The following is a 23,694-nucleotide window of genomic DNA, read 5'->3' as shown; positions in this document are numbered from 1 at the left end:
CGGCTTTTAATCCAAGCGCCTGTTTTATTAAATCTTCGTGCACGTTGTTCGCCACCGTCTTCTTCTTCGTTCCTTCAATTTCGTCCACGGCTAAATGAATATATTACGCGTGTAGCGCGGGAAAAACTTGCTCGAACTTATCTAGAATGGCGGACACGGAGAAAGCTGCTGGAAAAAGGGTAGGCTATTTCCGGAAAATACCACTGCCTGTTTCTTTAGTGTTACCCAAAATTTCACGGGAATTTTTCTACCGTGACAAAGCCAGTTCATTGGAGAGGAAACAAACATTTATTGATCATTGTTAAAGCGTCGAATGTAGGATTTATGACATAACCAGGAACTGCTACTTTGATGCTCGTTTGACTTTTCTGTCAATAATTAGGTGGTACATGATTTAGAGATTATGTATCGAATAATATGCATTTTAATTTTTGTACTTTACTGTTTCATGCTTCAATAGCAAATATCCTACACAAATTTCAAGATGATTTCTATGTTATTGAGATCTGATTACCAAAATGGAACCAAGGAAGGAAATAATATACTCAAGCTCGCAGTTAATCTGTTGTTACAATTCTATTGTACTTTTCGTGCTTTAATCTCAAAAAACTGTTTTTCTCGTGTTAAAGTTTACCATTACTCCAAGCTTATGAGGTTGCCAGAGGCGATTGCTATTTTCGAGGGATGAAAATTAAAGATTAGAAATTTCTATCATCTAACTGTTAGTCTATTTTAGACATTAGTGAAGTAGTGAAGTTTTCAATTTTAGTTTTTCCGTAATAGGAAATAACCTGTCATAAATTTCAGAGGTTCAAAGGTTATGCAACGATGCTAACAATTACTGCGTCCAGTTTGAACCATGTAAAATTTTTCACAAAGTTAATCAAATTGCCATCCGCATGATAGAGAATTTTTTTTCAAGGCACAACGCTTTGTAAGCGTAAAGAACAAATGAAATTCCAAAACATAGAATCTAACGATTTTTTAAATAAAATGTTCAACAGAATATAGTACATGGCATGTTGGAATGACAACATTGCCAGTCACAGAGTTTTCAAATAGAATTTATCCAAATATCACGATGCAAAATATCAATGAATAATCAAAAATCACTGTTTTTGTAATTTCCTTCAATTCAAGTCCAAGTATTCTTGCCAGAGAAGATACATCGTGGCCATAAAATTAGTAAAACTTGAAAGTTCATGGGTTTTAAAAATTTAGAGAGAGATAAGGCATACAAGTTTTGTCAGGAACATAAAATCTTCTTGCAAAAGATTAACTCAGGAGAGTGAGTCGTTTGTCCCTCCAAAGTTGAACATTAATCGTGTATTTGGGCAATAAAACTGAGGAATCCACAAAAAAAAAAAAAAAGAAATAGAGTTACTCAATTCAGTTTCTTAAATATCGATTCATAAATAGCTTTCATAACTTGAAATCGAAGATGTTTGTTGTTAAGAACTCTTTCAGACTAACTCAGGTTCTTTTGCACATTTGCACATCATAATACATAGCTACATCGATCAGTGTGTTTATTTAACGCTTCAATTTCTGACCTCGCAATATCTCTTGCATTAAGAAAAACTTTAGTAATCCTTGAAAAAAGCATTAGACGGCACACGTATTCTTTGAAGTGTGAAAATCATTCAAGATCTACTACACAGCCAGAACAGTTGTTTCACGTGTCCAGAGATTGTTCGATCCTTTTTGGTTTTTCTGCTTGCAGAGATACGCAGCACCATGCCACCGATGATAAACGAGAAGGTGGTTTATATGTCGGCACGACTGAAAGACACCATTGTGATACCGTGCGTCGCGTATGGCAATCCAACCCCCACCAACAGGTAAGAATGTCACCAGATACGTACGAATTTGTAGCATGCGCCGCGCCGGTAGTCTCGTAAACTTTAGGTACGATAGCACCATCGACCGGTGAAATGTCTCCGCCTTTAGATGCGTGCTGACACGATGACTTATCCTCAGATTCCACGAGATTTCAGGACGTGACATGCGTCGATCCGAATCGAACGTTTACGATCCGATTTTTTCTTTTTGTTTTGTTGTCTTTTTTTTCGAGGTCGTCGAGAATGAATCCTATCGTCGTTTCGCGGAAGCTTCAGTTCTATCGCACTTTTTCCAGCACCTTGTTTCACTTATCTTGATTACTCGAATGCATCTCCGGTCGCTTTTACCGAAACAAACTGCCATAAGAAAAGAGTTATTCATCCCTTTGTCGGACTTCAGAATGCAGTTTCGTTATCACAAAATCTGTTTTAATTCTTTGTTTGCTCGACCAGAAACTAACTTCTCTTCCTCGACGTTAGCGCAGAAAGTATGTCGTTCCACGTAGAAAATAGAAGAATGAAAAACGAACGAAGTATCGTAGTTTCGGAGAAGACAAATAGAAAGTACATCGAGCGTGCCATTTTGGTACCATTAAAGTCAAAATCTGCCAACAAATGTATTCTCTGTCTTCGTTCGATGATATACGACGAAAGTAGAAAGAGAGAAGTCGTTTGAAAAGGCTTGAATACACCATTCCCATTCAATAAAGCAACAGCTAGGAGACAAGAGTTACCCGTTCAGAGAGGGTCGTTCCGTAATTGCCGACTTTCACGAAACAGTCCTCGAAAACGATTCAGTTACGTGGCAAACAGTTTCCCGATACAACCGGAACGCGGTAAATAGGTGGAGTTCATACGTATCGGGGTAAGTTTAATTGGCTTGACGGCGAAAGAAAGTGTTTTTTCGTATAGGTGAACAATATTTTGATCGATGAAATTTCCGCGCTCGACATCCTCAACGAGGGTCTCGCGAGAGTGTCCTCGCTTTAAATATTGTAACACGCCCTGCGTTACGACTTCCGACACTCGCTCCAGCTTCTGTACCCTTCAAATTGGTTTCCATTCGTTCCCTTCTCGAGTACCAGTGTAAACGGATGTTCCGCTACGAAATTAACCGGCAAACTACCATTTACTTTTCATCGTGGTTGAGCCTTGGCGCAAAGTAATCTACCAGGTTGAAGTACAGGACGACTGTTACTACGTTGTAGCTGCTTGGGTAAATTGAAGATAGCTCTTCGGATTAATAAGACATCCGGTCGTGTCGCTAAATTATCCTCCAATCTCTACTTCCTCGGCTACTCGGTGAAATTTCCGTTAAATTTCGTTAAATCGTTGACGATAATTCTTGGCAACAAACGCGATTCCGCTACGAACAGAGACCAGAGGATTATAACGAATACGTTATTGAAATGTAAAAATTTCAATTTCGCGTGACGCTCGTTTCCATATTCTCTCTCTCTCTCTTTCTCTCTCCTCGTCTTATTTTAGAATATGGACCAGACCTCGATAAGCGACGTTTATCCCGAGAGCAATCTCGCTCCCCCTCCCCCCCTGTAGAAGGTCGGTCTTTCGGTAATTCAACGGTAGATAAGCCGAACACGCTGTTTCGTCACGGTACAGTGATTCCATTCGCGAACGTAGGAACCTTGCATTTCAGAAATTTCATGATTTCGTTTGGGCAGAATCGCAGGGTCAAAGGGAACAATAATAATGACGGAAGGAAGTGGCGCGGGACGAGCGAATAATTCGCCCCCTCAGGTTCAAAACCCTCATATTTTTCTTATATTAATGCTAATTTCAAACATAGCAGCGTTATTTCGCGCGTGAAGGTATTTCCATAGTGAAAAGGTGAAACACACGTTGTTCGTTGGCTTCTGCTGCCATATTATTACGCGAGAAAACGGGAAGAAGAGAGGTTACGAGATGGAGAAAAGCGATTCTCTTTGACAAGTGGAATTATCTCTCGCATAGATCAGACGGAGACCCTTTCGCGACTATTAGCATAGCCAAATAGACTGAAACTGAAAAGAAACAGAAGCGTCGAGTCGACTGTATAAGAATGGTTCGTTTATTCGGTTGTTCGGTCGATATTGGTGAAGCTACTTTTGTAGACATCTCACGAGTTATGAACTCTATCTCGAAACTTGGTCTTATCACTCCGGCCTCCAGTGAATCGAATAAACCCGAGTAAGAAACGAAACGACCCGGTAATCGAGCCGGAGTATTCGCGTCGCGGAATCAAGAAGGCAAAAAGAAAACACGACTGGGGCCTTGTAAATAAAGCAGACGAAACGATAGTTCCAATGAGTTTCGTTCTACGTTTTATTTCCGCGTACGGATCGTTAAGTGCTTATGAAAACAAAGGAAATGGGGTGATAAGGAGGTGGTAAAGCGGATTAACGGAAATACTGGCGCAGGGACAAGGAGAAAAGGGATTGCGTATTAGGATGTTAATGTATTTATTATTCGATTGTGCCGCTTTGCTTGGAATGGTAACGAACGAAAGGGTCGGGACTGAGAAGGGCGGAACGACTTCTTCTCCCTTCTTCTCCAGCTGTTGCTTACTCGCGTTGCATCTACGTCGAGGTTATTAAACGCCAAACGACCTGGCTCGTCCTTCTTCTACACAGTGACGCTACAACAAGAAGAAAAAGAGATATTGTAACCAGATTTGTTGAATATTGTATACATAACAGTTGATTCTCTTTCGCCTTTCGTATCATCCGACTGTTCTCGCAAAAGATTACCAAAAGTTTATTCCTCGAGAGAGCTTATCTCGAAATTTTTAAGATGAAACCAATGTTGTTGATATTGTATCGATATACATCGATTGTTACATACCGGTCAAGGATGAAAATTCACACAATGAGCAATACAAATAATTCGATGCGCTTTACCGTTAGCAATTTTCTGTCACGAATGTTTGACGTGCGTAATTAATTCCGTTGGTCCACGGAATTACGAGCATCTCGATCGATAATCGCGGCAACGACTTTGGAAATGGCGCGACGCTTCCTTTCAAGGAATCTCTTGATCCGTGATTAATCGATTACGTTAAAAATCAGGGGATAGAGGCGCGTGTGCTCGCATAGGATACGCGGCCATACGCCCAGGCGCACACGCGTGCATCGTGGATGCCGGGAATGCAGCAAGGTGAGGCTGCTCGAAGGTATATAGACGTGAGGAGTGTATGGATAGCGCAAACAAACCGACCGCTGATTACAGAGACTGCTTCTGACAGCCCATCAAATATTCCGCATTTACGTGTACGTCGACGTCACTGAGTATTCCGTGGCTGTGTTCATCGTCTCCTTCTCTCTATCCCATCTTCGTCCTCTGTCGGACCCGCTTGCGTACAGCGACTCTCTCCACCGCCTCATCCGCTGCCGCTTCCCCGTGGCTTGACTGAGTTGACGGAGGAGAGTACGCAGCCATAGGGGCGCAAGAGAGAGAAAGAGTAATCGGGCGGCAAAGGATAAGCAAAAGGATCAGAGCGAGATAGGAAAAGCGACGCAGAAGATGAGAGGGCAGAATAGAAAAGGGAGAGGTAGAGTCTGAGGGTTTGCCAGCAAGGTACGGCTTCCATCTCTGGCCCTCTCTCGCACTTCCACCTACCTATCCTATCTCCTTCCCTCGCCAATTTCCCTCCGTAAATTCGATTATCTATAGGTATACTTCTCGTCGTCGGTCGTGTCTCCTCTGTCCCGCTTTTCCCTCTTCCGCCACTCCTCCGCCGAATACCCAACGACTCTTCAACCTCATCGGCGTCCTTCTGCACCTCCTACCTTATCCTGATTCCTCTCGCGAGCCCACCAACCTCCGACAGTCTGTAACGCCGCTTTTCGAAACTACTACCTCAGCGCACACACAGGAGACGGAGAAAGATAGAGGTCAATCACCGGTCGGAGAAGACGGACCACGAAGATGAGAACGAGAGGATGCAAGATCATTTTTGGACAATGTTAGGGGACTACGATCCCAAGGGACGCTACCTTAGCTCCGAGATTGTAGACCAGAAAATATTTGACGCTAGAGATCCGCACCTTTTAAAGGAAAATTCAAGTTTTTCCCAGCCTAGATCCTCAGTGATTCTGCCCAGCAACTAGTCGTTTGACGTTTTTCCCTTGGACAGACCTGGATGATGATCTTGCGAGGTCACGTACGATTTCGTTTCAGTTGAATGAAGATTGGAAAAAACTACGTCGACTAGCCTGTTCCTTTGTACCGTGTCGGATTCCCGTGTTTCTGTTCTGTTTTTTTCGAAAATTGCCACCGAAATCGGGAACGTGGCTGGGTTCGATACAGTTTCCACAGGTGAAAAAGTAAGTTTCTAAGAATAATATTTATCGCAGAACGCAAAGGTAAATGGTCGAATCGCGGCCATTTAAGGGCGCAAAATCAATATCGACCGCGACGAAAACTTTATTTTCCAAGCTTCGCTCGGTAAATATTGACGCTTCGCTCGCGCGCGTTTCGATGTAACGCAAATGTTTTCCTTCGTTTGCACACTGCTGCGCGGAGCAATCGTCAGGTGCCTAAAATCGCTGCACGACTATTTCAAAACTTTTCGAAATGTATCAACGATCTCGAGGCTCATAGGTAATTCGAAAGCTGAACGATGATTAGTCTCGATTTTTGGATGTTGGAATTTGCTCCGATTTTAATCTGTACTTCGATAAGGTCAAAGATCGCTCGTGCTCGCGAAAAATCGATTCGATTATCCCGTATCTGTGGAGACGCTTTAAATTCTCGCAGCTCGAGACGTTCCCGCGTTCCCTCTGCGTTTTCAGGAATTTGCATACGCTTCGCTTGCGAAAACGAACGAACATACGTATACGCGAGCCGTTCGTCTCCTTTATTTAAAGATACGCTGGTATTAACGATTTTCGTCCGTATCCGGTGCAGGCAGAGGCGCAGTTTATCCAGCTGCTTGTTCAAGCGGGAGTGTTTTGAAAACGTGCCAGTACATCGAAGCGCGTTGCATACGCTCTCGGCTTGTGCGAGGGTTTCTGTCGAATACAAAAAAAAATGAGGGAGAGGGAGAGAGAGAGAGAGAGAGGAAGAGACAAGCAAAACGAGGGAGTGAACGTATGGCTGTAGCCGTGTAGCACAATTCACGGCCGTGCTGTGTGTATTCAGTCTTCCCAATGAAACAGTTGTTATTTTGTGGTTGCCGAGTGCACTAGAGAGATACACCGTTGGAATGGAAAGGCTTGGTCGGATAGCAAAGCAGTAATATCGCCCTCTGTCCGGTGCCAGTGCACTCTGGTATGCGCTGCTATTTTTGCTTCGCCACCGAGCTGAATCTTGAGCAGCGATCGAACGTAATGTAACGCTGTATCGTAGCGAGATGGCTGACTGGCTGAATGGCTGACTGCAACGATGCAATGTTACGATTCATCGAGTCCGACTAGTCAGTGAAGCGAGCGTACGCTCGAGTTGACAGTAGTATATCCTATTTGCTGTCAGACACGAAGGAGAATCTTGCGGCGTGGTATGTCGTTGTTTCTCTTCTTCCGAAGTCTGTCGAACCATCGTTTCATAGCACAGACAGAACACGATGTTTCGCCTTTATATATGGTAAAATTTAGCGTTATAACCACATGTGCGTTTTAAAAATAGTATCGCGATAATTTTTGGGCTATAATTTTCCCTAATATTACATAGTCCTCGTTCGCGAAATTAATATAAAGTGGTAGCCAAAGGAGCTTTATTTTAAGAGACAGACTAGACACGATATTTTGCTGGTGTAATATGACAGAATTTAGCTGAGTAATCACATACTTTGAAAATAACGTCAGGAGTCCGAGCTATACTTTTCTTCGATATAACGTCAAATAGTGTCTTATCAAGCTCTAGTTTAAACAGACTGGCAGGACACGATACTTCATTCTTATATGATAAAATTTAACGCGCTAGCCGCGTATATATTTCAAGAATGCTACCACGAAACTGACCTAAAATTTTCCTTCGTATAACATTTCGCTAGACACAAAAATTTTCGTATCGCGAGACAGACAGGGCATAACATTTCGCTATATGACAAAATTTTACGTGCTAACCATGTGTATATCTAAAGCGGTATCACAGGTCTATATTTTTCTTCAATAAGACTCGAAGAGGCGTCCAAGGTAACGTTCTCGAGGAAATTTACGTTAGTCCAACGATCGGATATCGATAGGATCTAAAATAGAATTTCGATCGTATCTGTGCGTCGTAACGTTGTTGTTTTATGATCCGCGGCGAAAGTCGTGCACCGTTTTTCCTCTTTTCTTTGTCTCGCGATTCTTAGGCGAGAATCAACGTCGATGCTCGTGCAAATGTACGGATACGCTTCTTTTTTTGCTCTCTTTTTGTCGCAGGTGGTACTATAACAGGAACCAGAGGGAGGAGCCGGTGGAGGACTCGACCGGGCATTACGTTGTTCGAGACGGTTCGTTGATCATACAAGGCGTCCAGGAGAGCGACGCCGGCTCGTACATGTGCAGCGCTAGTAATTCGGAGGGCAGCGAATCTATGGAAGTGAGGTTAACGGTGTCTGCACCACTGAGCGTGCACGTTCAGCCATCGATCCAGACCGTCGATCTTGGGAAAGCCGCTCATTTGGTAATTGATGATTTTCATGGTCGACTGCGATTTACGTGTACATCATTCCTATATCAGTCGATCAGAAGTCAAACTGATAAACTTCGTGATTTGAGAGAGTAAGGTTTGATGAGAACTGTCAAGATAAAAGAGATACAAGACAAGACAAATGTTCAAACTTCGTTTTTTGAATTTGAATTTATGACATTTCTGTCATTTTCTTGCGATGAGTTTACTTACAAAAGTAAGATATTTATCTTTGAGAAATTGTATATATTCATGCACGTAAATAATAAAACGAAAGCAACGCGTTTGATCAATTGTCTTCTAAGACATATTCATACACTGACTTCTGTTGTTGTTTTAATAGTTTCATTGAAGCAAATTTTTGTTTAACAGCGATGTTACGTTATATGAAGAACAGCGAAAAACATTGAATAGAATAGAATTCGATATATATAACATTGACCAGCTAAATTCAAACTTCGAAGAAGCAAAATTTCACATACACAATCCTGATAATAACCATTACTGGTAACTGTACCTGCCCTAACCCTGGAAGACAAAAGCGGCGTACCTAAGGCAAGTAGATCGCAATCTCCGTTCGCAAAGTTCATCTGCCGGTAAATTCTTCGCTCGCATCCAAGCCATTTGCCGCGATCCACGTTCCGGAGTAATCCGATTTTTACGAGGGCCACGGCGAAAAGGCGAAAGGTCTGATTTCAAGCTACGACGGCGTTCGCGTTTTGCCTTCTTCTTTCCGTGGCTTTCTCTCGCCATAGATGGCAATCTTGTTTTCGGAAGAAAGGAGAGAAAAGAAGCGCAGCAGATTCGAGGTCGATCCATACGGCGGCATCGGACACAGACAACGTTTCTCATCAGCCTCTTTTCTCTAAACTGCTTTTCAGACGTGCAGCGCAAGTGGATTTCCGCAGACGGCGCTGTACTGGCTGAAGGACGGTCAGCCATTGAGGACGGGCGGTCGCATAAGGGCGGTTTCCAGAGAACGTATTTCCGTGATGGCGGTTGCAAGAGAGGACCGTGGCATGTACCAGTGCTTTGTGAGGAGCGAGTATGAAATGGCTCAAGGAATCGCGGAATTGCGGCTGGGCGGTGAGTCTTTGTTTGTTTAGCGTTTACGTACCTTATCGTATCGTATACACACACAAACGCGTTTTTGCTTGCTGGTTATCGTGTGCAACGAGAGCGGAAATGGAAGATGAGAAAGGATGGCCTGACCGATGGAACGTCGTTTCCTCGCTGGTAATCCGGCGTGAAACGGCGCGGATCGTTTTATTAAATCGTCGCCGAGCGTTCGAACGGATATTCAAGATTGCCCGTTTAATTCTGCCCGCATGCTACATAATCGTCTTTTTCTTCGCGACTCGGGCCAGCTACAGTTCTAGCTCCGCGTAATATCCATTATACCGTTTAAACGATTTTAAACAACCCTCGTTCTATCTACCCCTCTTAGCTTGCTCCTCCTGCGCTGGATAGAAACAGCTTAACGAACGTTCCGTGAAATGAAACATTTAAGACACTCAGAGGTACCATCTAATGACATCGCAACGTCAGCACAGCCGTAGCTTTCAATTGCACCGACACGATGTCTTCCTCATCTTGCTAGTAAAATTTACTTCCTCGTTAAATTTTCACGACGGATTTGCATTTCGTTTCGTCCTGATCACAGACTTTGAATCTGATCAACCGCGAGAAATCGAAAAACCTCTTGGTCCCGGGAAGGTTTCCCCTTCTATCCTTGCCATTTCCTCGTCTTTTTCCTTCGTTCGATTCGAGTTCACTACTCCTTCGTTGACGATGGAACGGCCCAGCTACGATGTTTGAAAGACAGGTTCGTAGATGGAGGAACGACGAAATGGTGTGAGCTGTTACAGCATAAAGGGCGGCGGAGAAGGGATGGACCTGTTTGTCGAGCGAATGGTGCCGCGGTGATAGGTTGCTGGTGGTTAATGCAGTGGAACTCTTTCCCATACGATCCATTCCAGGTTTGCGTGCCACTCCATCGTAACGCGTTTTCCATCACGGAGCCGCACGGCTTCCCTCTGGGGAAGTACGTGCCATTTTTGCGCGAAAATGGCCACATCGGTTTCCCGATCGTGCCTCGCCACGGAAATCGCTGTTTACCACCCCGTTAATCGCGTTCTCAGCACATCGATCCTCATCGCTTTTAATTATTAAATTTCCATCGTCACGTACATTTTTCAGGCCATTTTCGCTTCAGTCTTTGAATAATTTTTAATACGATAAGTCGATATATCAATGAAATTACAGATGAAGTATAATAAAACCTGATTTATTTACACTTCGTTTGTACTATAGGAGACAATTAGTATCGAATGCCCACTACTCGAACTATGATTTAATTTTAGCAATTTTTATTAGAATATTCAGTTCACATAGAAAATCGTATTTCTACAACGAATACATTTATTAATATATAGTAGTTGGTGAAAGCATTTGAACACATGCAATAGAAAAAATTAATAAATATACTATGTGTGCCGTATGAATCTCCTAGAGACCTTATTAATAATTAATATTTACAGTGTTCGTTCAGACAAGCAAGATTCTACTTTTATGGAGTGTCGAACAAGTTAAATGAACACGATATTTTGTACATCCAATTCAGAGTTTCGGTTGACGCGACGATAGAACAGACCTTTGACTTCGTGACCTACAAAACGCTTTCTTCTTCTTGCATCCATATCCACAGTCGACAATAAAGTGTGTCAAACGATTACAATCGACCGTTTGTGCCGTGACTGTCTCTCCCTCTTGGTCTCGAGATGCTCGATCTACTCGACAACGCTTTGGTGCGGCGAAGCGCGATAGCGCGTTATTTCGATGTAAAACAGCCGTGGAACGAACCCAGTGGGTGCTGCTTTGTTTTTTCTCGCTTTACATTCACTTCCGCGTATCGGTTCTCGTCATATTTCGACCAACGCTCGCGATGCTTTTTCCATTATCCCGAACATCGAACGTTGTTCTCTCGACGATGGCAAGCGGAGAGAGTTACAGCCCCGAAGATTTCAATTAAAACACTTTTACCAAGGCAGATTGCCTTTGGTCAGCCCCGGGCTCGGTTACAGGAATAAAGTGTCCGCCGCGCTATTTCGCGCCTGGTGAGCTTCCTGTGCCCGTGGTAGGAGGCATCGTTTCATCCTGTTCCATATCGTTTCGCGGCTATCGTTCCACGTTTCGAAGCCCGCTGCCTCTCGTAACGTATTTTCCGTCGTGAGCGTTGCTACGCCGCGGGCATCACGCGCTATTTTTGCGCGAAAATGGCCTCGTTTGCTGTCCGCCCGTTCAACGGTTCATCCCAGCGTGCTACATTAATGCCCTATCGAGAACCACGCAATACTCGAATTTTCCAGGAAATACAATCAAGCCAATTCTCCATACCTCGATTTCCTCTTCTTTTTCTCTTCCTTTTTTTTCATTTATCCGCGATTTCGTTCAAACAAACGCGAGAACAAGCTTCATTTCGGCTCAAATCTTTCAAAATAGACGATTCAGAGGCTACGATTTCTATCTTTCCTTACTTTGTGTAATAAATTGGATCCATTCATTTCTCCATTATTTAGATGCTTTTGGCTACCGTCTCACTTCTATTTTTCTCAAATATCAATAGGTAATTGACTTTCAACGATTTTAGATTCCAGGCCATTCCTACACATAATAATTTACCAACTAATAATATGTATTGGTAAATCGACAAACTGTAAAACTAGGTTAGAATTAAGTTGATCGATAGGCTTAAGTTATAAATGTATCTTTTACAATTTTATAATTTTTCGTCGGATAGAATAATCAGATTGATTTCTAAAATTTACTTGTATGATCGCATTTATTTCGTTACAGCACTACTTAACATGTATTCTGCAACGGTATTTATTACTACTAGCTCTAACGTGTGACTTGTAAAATTTCTTTATCTAACAAAATTACTTCAATTGTAGAAGACGACTCTGCTGTACCAACAAACTTTCTGCTTCATCTAACGAATCACAGATCATCACCAGTACACGTTTGGATTCACACAAGATCTCAAACAACACTGAAACAAATTCATACGCGATCTCACATTCATATATCTCATATCCTTACAAGATTCGGACCTTCAAACAGATTCGCAGAAAATCTCGAACACGGACTCGAAGATTCTCGCAAGATACGCGTTAACTAAAACATTAAAAACGTAAAACGTCGCTTATTCAGTAAACTTGCCGGCGCAATTCTGTGTAAGTAAAATTTAATTTTATAATAGCGTCGCTTCGAACAATGAAAGTCGATTCAGATATTTTCTACGGTACAGCAGAAGCTAATTATTCTCTATTCTTCTGACGTTTTATTCTAAAGGTTGTTGAAACAATCTGTACGACGTTGAAAAGTTACCACGTACTTTCTTCATCATTAACCACGCGGGCTAACTTCGATGGCCGTTGAAACATGAAATTTTCTTCCTCTCGGACGAAAGAACGTTAGTTTCAGTTTGACTGACGGTGGTCGAACGATACAATGGCTGGGCTCTAGAACCACGGTCCGTTTTCTTTCTTCCACGATTCAATAATCCATCCTGGTCGAGTATCAGAGAGAAGTGAAACTATTTCCTGTCTCACCACGTAGCCGCTGCCCCATTACGGTGGGGGTAATTGAAGAGACGAAGTAGAGTAGGTAGCCGATGGCAGGGCGCCACAGAAACAAGAACAGGAGCAAACAACGGTAATGGATTCAACCTTTGAACGCTTCACCCGCAATTGCATCGGGCTACAATAACTTGCCGTGGTCGTCAGGTAGCCGCGCTAAGCGACTTTTCATTAGCTTTAACGACGCTACGATTGCGCGTTATTTCTTCGACGTTCGCCACCGCTCATAAGGTTCAAAAGACGCTAAGTTAGGCTATTTTTCTTATAGAATAAACCGTAATCGATTTCGTTTACGCTGGAATTATTAAACCTGTCAAAATCTTCTAGTTTCAAAGTCTTCTTGCATAGTAATTTATTAATCAATAATATTAGCAAATTGAGAAGTTGTGGAAGTTTCTCTTTTACAATTTACAATTTATTTGCCTATATGTATATAATAGGATAATTAAGTGATTTGTAATTTACAGAATTTATTTGTGGAATTTTATTTGGTTTGTCACCGAACTAATGTTGCTATGCAAGAGAATTTATTAATTCTTTTGTACGTTTTTTTGCAATATTTGTATAGATTGCTATCTTGAAAAACCGCTAGTCATGTTCAATATAGAGGCACCTGTGAAGAAAATCGATGTCATGACAGGATGGATATAAAAGTTGAAAGAAGTAATATTAATAACCTGTAACTTGCAACACGTAAAAGTTCATTGATAATGTTAAATCAATCTTCTTACAATTACTAAAAGAATATACATATAATTTTCGCGATAGTAAAGTTGACTTGTAATCAGGCAAAAATATGTTATATATTAAGTCGGTGATCCCAGTAATAATGACACGAAAATGGCAAGAAATCCACGATCGAGAACATTAAAAAATTACACATAATTCTCTTCGTTATATCAGTTCAATTAATCTCATTAATTCTATATAATATGACATACTTAATTACATACATATAAAAAGTTGATAATTTTTAGGTACTCGAAGATCACATTCACTCGGCGATTAAAGAAGGAAAAGAAATTCGCTGTCAAAGAGGCAAGAGAAATTCACCAAAAATGTTTCTTGCGCTCTAATAGAACCCGAGTGTGCCAATTTTAACCTTCGTCCACTGTGAACGAATTTGTTCGAAAATGAACGTACCGAGATCGTCCGGACCGTTTTTCCGATTGACCGACCAACAACGTGACGCGTGTCGATTTTCGATGTGTAGAAAAATTTGATGTATCCCATTAGCTGCTGTTGGAATTCTTCTCGGTCGCATGATTTCTAAGCTGCAGGGCACATAGTGTACATTAGGTGGGGATTGCCCGCAGCACGATGGGATAGTTAGTACCGCCACCCTGGATTTGCATACGCTAACGAGATTCCTGCGGTTTTGCCAATGCTTTGCATGCCAGCCGAGCACGATCTCGCTCCAGTCTGCAGCTCTGGCTGCGTCTATTTATTATGCGTCATAGATACGTTAGAGGGAAGAAGGCACGTCAGCCATGCGAGGAAACGAGGTAGAGATCAGCATAGAGTACACAGGAGAGAGACACTCGGCATCGTGTTGGCAGTTACCGCAAGTAGTCGCGTTCTCAAGAAGCGAATGCCACGCTTCGTTCGTTCTATTAAGCATGCCGTACTACTTTGTTGGAAAATTCGCGTATCAGAAACCACGTTTCCTACAATTGTTTCCCTTCAGATGTATATCGAAGTCAAGTTTCCAAGAAAATGCTTATCGGTATACCATATATAATAAGGAAATGTCGCGAACCTTATCGAGTTAAGCTTATATTCAATATATTAGACAATTTTATATTATGTAGGATATGCATAGTCACAGAATTTCTGAGCGATATTTATAGACGCAACATTATCATTTATATTTATATTAAATGTCAACTCAATTGCATCGGTCAATCGTATATTATAGTATGTGACACGTCGTATAACAAACGAACTCAAGTTTCAGCTACGTGTTATTCGTTCAATCGTTGTGACAATCGTTACACAATTCTTATTCAAATCCTGTTGCGTAACTTTCGCTGGGAACATCTGTCTTATCGTCCAGACCTATTACCATGAGATTTTCACATGTTTGTATGGAGATATATGTATAAGTTTGGAAATTGTTCAAGCACGTAAAAGATGTTTCTCAACAAATGCTTGCGTTTGCCAAGAAACTATGTTAAGAACTAGTACTTGTATGTAAGTTTATCCTAGCAAACGGAAATACTTTTTCCATTCGCCTATAGGTACTTTTTTTTACAAATATCTTTTTGTTTTATTGAGATCATTTGGTGGTAGTATTACGCATATACCGCAATCTGCCACAGGCAACTAGACCGTAATTTTATTGGAAATTAAACGGTCGAAACGAAATTTGGCTAATGGCTCGCGAGAGATATATTTCGTTCGACCAGATTGGATGGTCATTACGAATATAATAAGAACAAGTCACGGTACGAAAGTTCGGAGAGAAAAGGCTGGACTTTAAATCGAGCCCGGAAACCGGAGAAATTTGTTCTCCCCTAAACGGAGGGGGCGGGAAATGAAGTTTCTCTACGAGTCAAGCCGCCCTCCGCAGATTTTTAATTTAAATTGCAACCAGCGGCTAGAAGGTACGCTCGCTAGAGTACTGGTTATATTTGGCGACAGCCTCGGCTATTATTTACACGGCGATTCTCGTTTTCTTTCCAGGCGAACGATAAACAAGCGGTCTACCCTGTTAACGTTTCATTAACATCAACCTCGTTCGCTGAACCAGCGCTTTCACCGCACGAAAGTGTCTTGTATTACGGGCGAGAAACGTGTTGATCGTTAGGATTAAGCTTACCAACGAGATTTCGGAAACATTTGATGAATTTTCCGCAGAAAGACATTTTTTTGTAGAAAGGATCGCCGAGAAATGATTAAAGTTGTTGACTTGTTTAATTCGTATAATTTTATAATAAATACGAAACTCGGGGAAAGTATAATGAAAGGATGGGCTTGCTGGAACGTTTCTTTCGAGTCTGAGTAAACAGGCAACCCCGAAGCAGGATGCTTTTAAAGATTATTCCAGGCTCAAGGAAACCTAGAACGCAAAGTTGTACGTGCAGCCAGTTTCGAAGGCGAAATAATGAGGCGGACTAATTGGACAGGCGTAATTGTTAATTTACTAATAGCTTCCTTGGGTAGGCAGTCTTTTAATTATACGCCGTGTTCCCGTGTCGCCGTGATTTCGAATTTTCATTACCAAATTCCCCGCTGCCACCTCGGTGAAACACGACCATCGTTTTCTGCAGACACTTCGCGTCAAACCTCATTGTGCTTGAAATTTCGTCGATAAGACATCGTTGCAAATTATCAAGCCGTATAATTTACTTTGATCTTCGCCACATATATACATATATGTGCTTGAAAAGTCAGCGAAACATCTCGGAAAAAAGTTAAGGACATCTTAGCGTCAGATAGACGACGAACGACACAGGCTTGCTTGAGAAAAAGAAAAAAAAGAAGGATGGGAAGATTGACAAGAAACGGACGCGAAGTTTCTAAGCTGATGTTTTTCTTGCGAGAGTTTTGACACTTAGTAACACCGAGAACCGTGGACGATGTAGACTTCGGAGGAGACGTCGAAGTTACTACGTGTAGCAGAGGCGTGCAAGAATCAAGGTATGCATACGAAAAGTTGGAGGAAAGTCGGCTGTTATTTCGTAGTCGACGTGCTCGCGCTTATGAAGTTCATGAATTCATTACCAGCAGGGCTCGTTACGAGCGGCGGCACGTTCATTTAGAGCCCTTCTGGAACTGGAACGCATGCTTGCGAACGCGTCGCGGTTATTTTCAATGTTTCTTCGTTAAGTTGCGCTACTCTTAATCTCCGAGCCCCATTAATCTTCAGGCCAATTATTTAACACAAAATCTTGCTGCTTATTAAAATCCACATAATGAAAAGGGATACGATGACCGAGTGTCAAGTTAGAAGGGCATCGAGATCGCTCCATGTGTGTCCAGACGCGATGTTTTGTCGATCTACGACGCAGACATTGAGCAGTCTGGAGGTTAACCGATTCTGACAGTTTCGATATTGGATTTTTCCGTTATAGTTAGAACGGCGGTTCTTCTCGCGGCACAACGACGCGTCACAGTGGCTATAACAGTGACCCAGTTTCGGTGAGTGGCCGAGTCAAAAATCCATTTGAGTCGGTGCATAGCCGGAAGTTGGAATTTGTTATATCTTTGAAAAATTTCTCGATTACTAGTCGTCTTCATCTTTATACTATGACAAACTATATTATTGTCATTACGCACTATGTTAATTTTCTACCGAAACTTTCTATCTGTTCCTCCTATTCTTGCGTTATTTTCCTTACGATTTTGTACGATTTCCTAAACAATGTTATTTGAATCAAAGAACGGGAAAGAAATATTTTTGCACGCAAATTACATTAAATTAAGATAATTTATTATCTTGGCGTAGAACAGGCAAATGGAGAATCTTTTTAATAAAGTAATATTATAGCGTAGGAAGATATTGTATAAATCCCTCTGCCAGCTTCTACTATTCTATTTTTTCCTCTTGCTCTTTACCTTCGAGGATTTATTTTTGCTCCCGCGCAGACGTTCCGTAATTAATCCGCACTGATTTTTCCTAGACTATCTAATCTTGCCGTTCTCTCAAAGTTTCTACGAATAATTAATACGCACCTACTTTATCCGCCACTTGCTTACTAGATAAAAATGATCGGAAATAATCCTAGTATTATTCTTTAGCCAATATCGCCTCGGTATAATTCTAATCCGCGTTTCACCTTTCTGTATGATACGAATTTAATCCGAATAGGATCGAAAGTTAGGCTCCGGCGACGAGGGTAGAGCGAAGATCGAGCAACGAGTCTACCAGGTAAATAAATAGCCGGATATTAGCGAAGTGGTAGTAGCTGCGGGGGGCAGAAGTAGGTGGTAATTAGCGAAGGAGAATCCAGGTTCGATCGGAAACCAGGGTGGGACGAGGTAGGACGATCGTTCAGATAGATTACGGTTGGAGAGAAGAAGATAGAAATCGGGGGTGAAAAGACGAGGAAAGGATGGCTGAGAGGGAAAGCCGTGAGTCGGTGTGCTGGTATTTCGATGCTTCGAGGTATGTGTAATCCGAGCATAACGTCTGTTAACAGAGATCGCGCCGCAGCTGGTCTACAGGTTTATCGAACAGACAATGCAGACCGGTCCATCGGTTTCTCTGAAATGCAGCGCCGCGGGTAATCCCACGCCGCAAATTTCCTGGCTGCTGGATGGATTTCCGCTTCCGCAAAACGACAGACTCCTGATTGGCCAGTACGTGACCGTGTACGGGGACGTAATATCCCACGTGAACATCTCGTCGGTGAAGTCCGAAGATGGGGGCGAGTACGAGTGCATCGCGAGCAGCCGCGCTGGCGAGGCGAGTCACTCGGCGAAACTCAATATTTACGGTGAGTACTCCGTAGGAGTAAGAGCTCAGAGAAAGAGAGTGAGAGGGTAAAGACTGTTAAGGAGAAGAATCGCCGGTCGGTGTCGATTGAAATTGACTGGAAACCCCGGGGAATATTATGTTTTCTCTTTTTCTCTCACAGTTCCTTTCCCCCTTTATTCTTTTCTCACTCTCTCTCTCTCTCTCTCTCTCTCTTTCTCTCTAGGTTCTTTCCTTCTTCGTCTATCTTTCACACTCGCGTAGCTCGAATCGATCACCAGGAATATCGGCTCGATGGGATCCTTTGTCATTAACCACCACCCTTGGAGCGGTGGTTTCTGTTAATTAAAAACTGCCTTGTAGCTTTTGTTTTATCAGCGGATTTACGCTGGCTGCGAATCGTTCCGCTTGTCGGACGAAGATGAAAACCTTGTACACCCTGTGAAACTCACAAGATTTCCCCATTCAAACAAGTTTTATGAACTTGTTCGTAGATACGAGGGCGAATCAAAAAATAGAAGCAAAAGAAATCGCAACTGGAAAAAACTGACGCGATGCAACATGCTGATGAGTAGTTGGTCTGAGCAGAGTGCAACGCTTGTTGGTTTTTTCAGTAGCAACCACGAAGCACTGCGCGTTCGTAGGTCTACCAAAAAGGTTCTCTTTCTAACTTCTCTCGCCGAACAGAATGTACACGATATTTTCTCATTCTTTATCATATTAATGACGAATAAAGCTGTCTTATAACAAGTTTGACTGATCTGTCCAAAGTGCTAGACTGTGTTTTCAGTCAACAGAGGTGTTAAATGGTATATTACACTTTAGATTTTGATTTGTGCCTGTACTTCGTAGATACCCTGTATTATGGTACACGTTTTAAATTGCGAGTCTTATATATACTTCATGACACTCGATGGGAACGTGGAGAAGCATCGATGTCGCGTCAGAGGGAGAATCGCTCGAAGCGAAATATATGTTTCGTTGCTTGTCAATCGCAGGTTTGCCATATGTCAGGCCCATGTCGACGGTTTCGGCGGTTGCTGGGAAACAGTTTCACATCAAATGCCCGGTCGCTGGTTATCCCATCGAATCGATCGTTTGGGAGAAAGGTGAGTATTAATATGTCCTCCTATCTTCCACATATACGATCTTTCATTTGAAAAATGCATCCATATATCCGTTATACATCGAGCAATCGAAGTGGAGTCAGTAAATTCTCGACGGACTGGCTTGAATTCATTTGGAATTCCAATTGCGATTACGAGGCAAATTGATCGATCACGTTGTTACCAGACGGAGTAAGGCTGCCTACGAACATGAGACAGAGGGTTGCGAACGGTAGCTTGTTCATCGATACGGTGCAACGAGCCGCCGATCAAGGCACGTACACGTGTACCGCCAGGAACAAGCATAACTTCACCTCTCAACGTTCAGTCGAAGTGCGCGTTCTAGGTGAGTGAACTGAAAGCAAATATTTTCCGATACCGGTCTCTTTTGCAGGCTTCACAAGGCAGGACGATTTAATTTGCCTCGGTATCTGAACTCTACTGGTCACGTGCGGTACACCCATTCATTTTCATTCCTACGTCTATGCTTCGTGTTTGCGGAGTTTTGATGGAGTACATGTGGACGTAGTCGTCGAGACTTTTAACGTTAACATTTTTATATTATCTTTCATGTGTATCTTCTCTTAAATTCTCCTTCTTTTTTATTTTCTCTTATAATTACACGGCTATCCATAAATATTTGGACTCCTGTTGCACTTGGAGCGAAATATCGATCTTTTAATCACATCTTCGATATTACGGTAGGAGAACTTTCTTTTACTGTTAATTCTTCATCCCTAGCCATATCTAGGATCAAACGTTCTGTTAGATACAGACCAGAATTACGAATACACCTGGGTCGCTTTACATACAAATTTTTTAGAATGTCGTTAGGGATACACATTTCAATCGTTCTAAAATTCCAATATCGAACAGACATAGCCATTTAATTCAAATATATCCGCAATATCAATTTGCATTGGTCTCAAATTACTTCCCTTTTACTTGTAATAATTAATATTAATTATCATTTTCATCAATATGTACTAATTGTATACGACTAACCGAGACAAAATTCGTGGCCATGAATGAGACAAATTCTGTAATGGAGTTTCATTTGAAATATAGTTTGTGTCATTTCCAATAATTTGCAAACGTCCAAATACTTGTGGACAGTGCGACATGTATATCAAATCTTAGATATCAAAAATTTGCAAAAGTAAATCGTCATTTGTACGAAACTATTTGTGGTACAATGGAAGGGGAATAAACAATTTCTGCGTGACGGGGTACCATATGTGACCATTAGAGGTGTCAAAGAACGATTATCAACGAATAATCGCAGCAGTGACATACCGAAAGTTATGTCATCTCTTTGTTTGATATATTCTGTCCTCCCACAACATCCTCCCCCCAGGCATCCCCTCCGTAATTTTCTGCCCCGGCGGCAATCGCATATTAATTACAATTCGTGTATGCATAACATCCCGGCGTGTTTGATGCGTGCCGCCAAATTTACCTTCACACAAAATGTTTCTGTATTAGGTTTACGGAGGAAATTTCGTGTACTCCATTGTTCATCGCTGGCTGGGATTAGTTAACGCGAGCCAGTATTGCTTCGGATTTCACCGGGTTTATCGCGTAGCCGTGCGTGAATTTCCGAAAAGACAGTAACAACCGTGAGCCGCGGGCAAACCAGGTTTATCTCTCGAAACGTACCAACGTTATCGTCTTTTAATCGTTGTATCGCGTCGCCGATAAACCGGCAAACGATTACGCCCCAATTGAATACACACAATTCGCGATATTTCGGATTTTCTCGCGTTTCTCGCCGTCTACGCTGTGTTTTCTTCATCTTCTTCGTCGCCAATCTCATTGAAAGCGCCCGAAACGTTTAACGAGAGCAGATCGCGCGAGGAGATAAATTCAATTCCGAGCAAACACTCGAAGCGGTTCGCGCAATTTAATAGACGTTGCCTCGTGCGAGGAGACGCAGAAGGGGGAGGAAACGCTCTGTACGTATGATTCCAATGCTGGCAAAGTGCGACGGAAGTTCGAAAAATTCGAGAAACTTGCCGTAAGTTGCCTCAAAGGATCTTGAGGCTCTGGCTGGCGTTCCGGTGAAGCGGAAAGGGATATCGTTCGCGCGACTCCTAATCGTGCAGCTGGCTCGGAAATCGTATCGCGCCCCTTCGAACTCGCCCACCATTTTGTATACTTTGAGAAAGTACTTGAAAGCGATCCTCCGAATCGGTAACCGCTTTCCCGTTTCCGCGAACCCTATCCGTGAAGCTTCGCGTAACCAAGGAAAAACGAAGAAATCGAACGGCAGAGTGAGTATCGAATTCGATTAAACACCAAAGTGGTTTGAGGAAATTGATATGAAGAAAATCGATCGATAGTTTCTCGTGGCGTCAAAGTTAATTAACTTGCCACTCGGACGATTTTCTAGTCATTGAGAATGCGATTATTTATCTACTAGTTGGTTGTTCTCGTATTTACTCGAACAGAATGTGATCGCGTTTGAACCGATTAACAAACAACAGAGCCGGTCAATTCATCCGTCTTACGTTCCACCGAACCGCCACCAGAGCTATATGATCACGCTAGCTACAGCAAAGGAGACAATCAAAGGGAACTCTCTGCACACGATACGACACACTGATCGTGTGTGTGCATAGGATGCTTCTGTGAAACACAATCGTCCGACTGCAGGAACAGTCGGTGGTGCATATACAGCGAACTCTCTGGAACGGACGGTCGAAAAAGTTTCTCGACCGGAAAATTTCTTAAGATAGCTCCTTATCATACGACAGGGATTGCGGTACAACCGTGTGTATATATATATATATACATGTGTGCTAGGGTGTGTACGTGTGCGTGTATGCGTCCATCTACCTGTTTCTATCTCTATTTCTATCTCTAACTCTATTTACAGTGGCTTACGAAAGTGTTTCAATATATGTACGAACTTTTCGTAGATATATTATGCGAGACATTTTGGGACTTCATTAGTATTGTAATGAGATACGACTATCGGAATTAAATGAGTAAAATTTGAGAGAAATCTGAAAATGTATAAAGAGATATCTAAAATGTAGACAGAAGTTATAAGTTTATTTGATCTTAGGATTAAGAGCGTGCTTTTGTCAGTCTCTTGATCGTTTCAAAGATACTAAAAATATTAGATTACATTATTATACGATATTATACCAGTTACATCATTAGCTTTTCAGAAAGTTTATAAATTTGAACTTCATTATCCCCATTTCGACTATGCTCATATTAAAATACGTCCTCCTACCAATTAATTAACCAATACCAAAATCTAGAAAACTAACAAAAATAGTATCATCGGGTGCATTTTTAGATTCGTTTCAAGTTTGACCAATGTGACGATGGTACCCATGTCTCGTGACTGTTGCTACTGAATTTTCGAAAAGTTTCATATTTATAACAAACATAACGTAAACACATAATATATTTAAATATTTTTGTGAGTCACTGTTCCTCCATTTCTTCGTCTATCTTCTCTATGTGCGTCAACGGATATCCGTGCGTTTGACAACACTCCGCGAACGAACCCACGCACCAAGAGCACAGCACTTCACTGCATCGCTCAAGCATCTGTCCTTGCACGCGCTCGCCTAACTGCTCTGTATATTATATTACATACGTGTACTTTTGTACATAAAAATTCATAGCGCGACGATGCCACGTACTAACCGGAGGGTACGGGGCCGGGTCTACGTGCGTGTACATGCGCGCTCTAGCGATACACGGGGCGCTTCTACGAGAAAGGTTTCTCTGCTTCGCTACCGTTTAATCGTGTCGTGCATCAACCTCGGGAAAACAGCGTGCCGGCTCTAAGGAATCCCCTTACGTACGCTTCCGTTATCGTTGGAGCCGAGATAACGCTGGCAGGCGAAAAATATCGCTGACCGGTTTAATATCGACTCGCGTCGCGTCGTCCCAGATATCCTTGATATTCGCATTTTACGCTCCGTATTATAGTATCTCGTGACTTATGAAACATTTATCCTTATCTATCGATATCCAAATATATAAAACCGTATGTTTCCAATAAACTTCATATACTTGCTCGGTCGCAAGGTTCAGACGTTTGCGAGTATATT

The 23,694-nt window shown here is 42.2% G+C and overlaps 1 protein-coding gene across 1 annotated transcript in view; it reads left to right on the top strand.

Annotated features, from left to right (window-relative positions):
* Positions 1-23,694, top strand: part of LOC138180572 (cell adhesion molecule Dscam2) — a 163,515-nt gene that overhangs the window by 83,972 nt on the left and 55,849 nt on the right. The window contains exons 5-10 of the mRNA XM_069114569.1: positions 1,724-1,841; positions 8,204-8,447; positions 9,335-9,539; positions 18,238-18,534; positions 19,511-19,621; positions 19,806-19,964. Of these exons, the coding sequence (XP_068970670.1) occupies positions 1,724-1,841; positions 8,204-8,447; positions 9,335-9,539; positions 18,238-18,534; positions 19,511-19,621; positions 19,806-19,964 (1,134 nt within the window). The remainder of the gene's footprint in view (positions 1-1,723; positions 1,842-8,203; positions 8,448-9,334; positions 9,540-18,237; positions 18,535-19,510; positions 19,622-19,805; positions 19,965-23,694) is intronic.

This window comes from Bombus flavifrons, chromosome 6 (assembly GCF_040668555.2).
Source record: "Bombus flavifrons isolate JBK064 chromosome 6, iyBomFlav1_principal, whole genome shotgun sequence".
Taxonomy (NCBI): domain Eukaryota; kingdom Metazoa; phylum Arthropoda; class Insecta; order Hymenoptera; family Apidae; genus Bombus; species Bombus flavifrons.
This window is presented reverse-complemented; position numbering and strand designations above follow the sequence as displayed.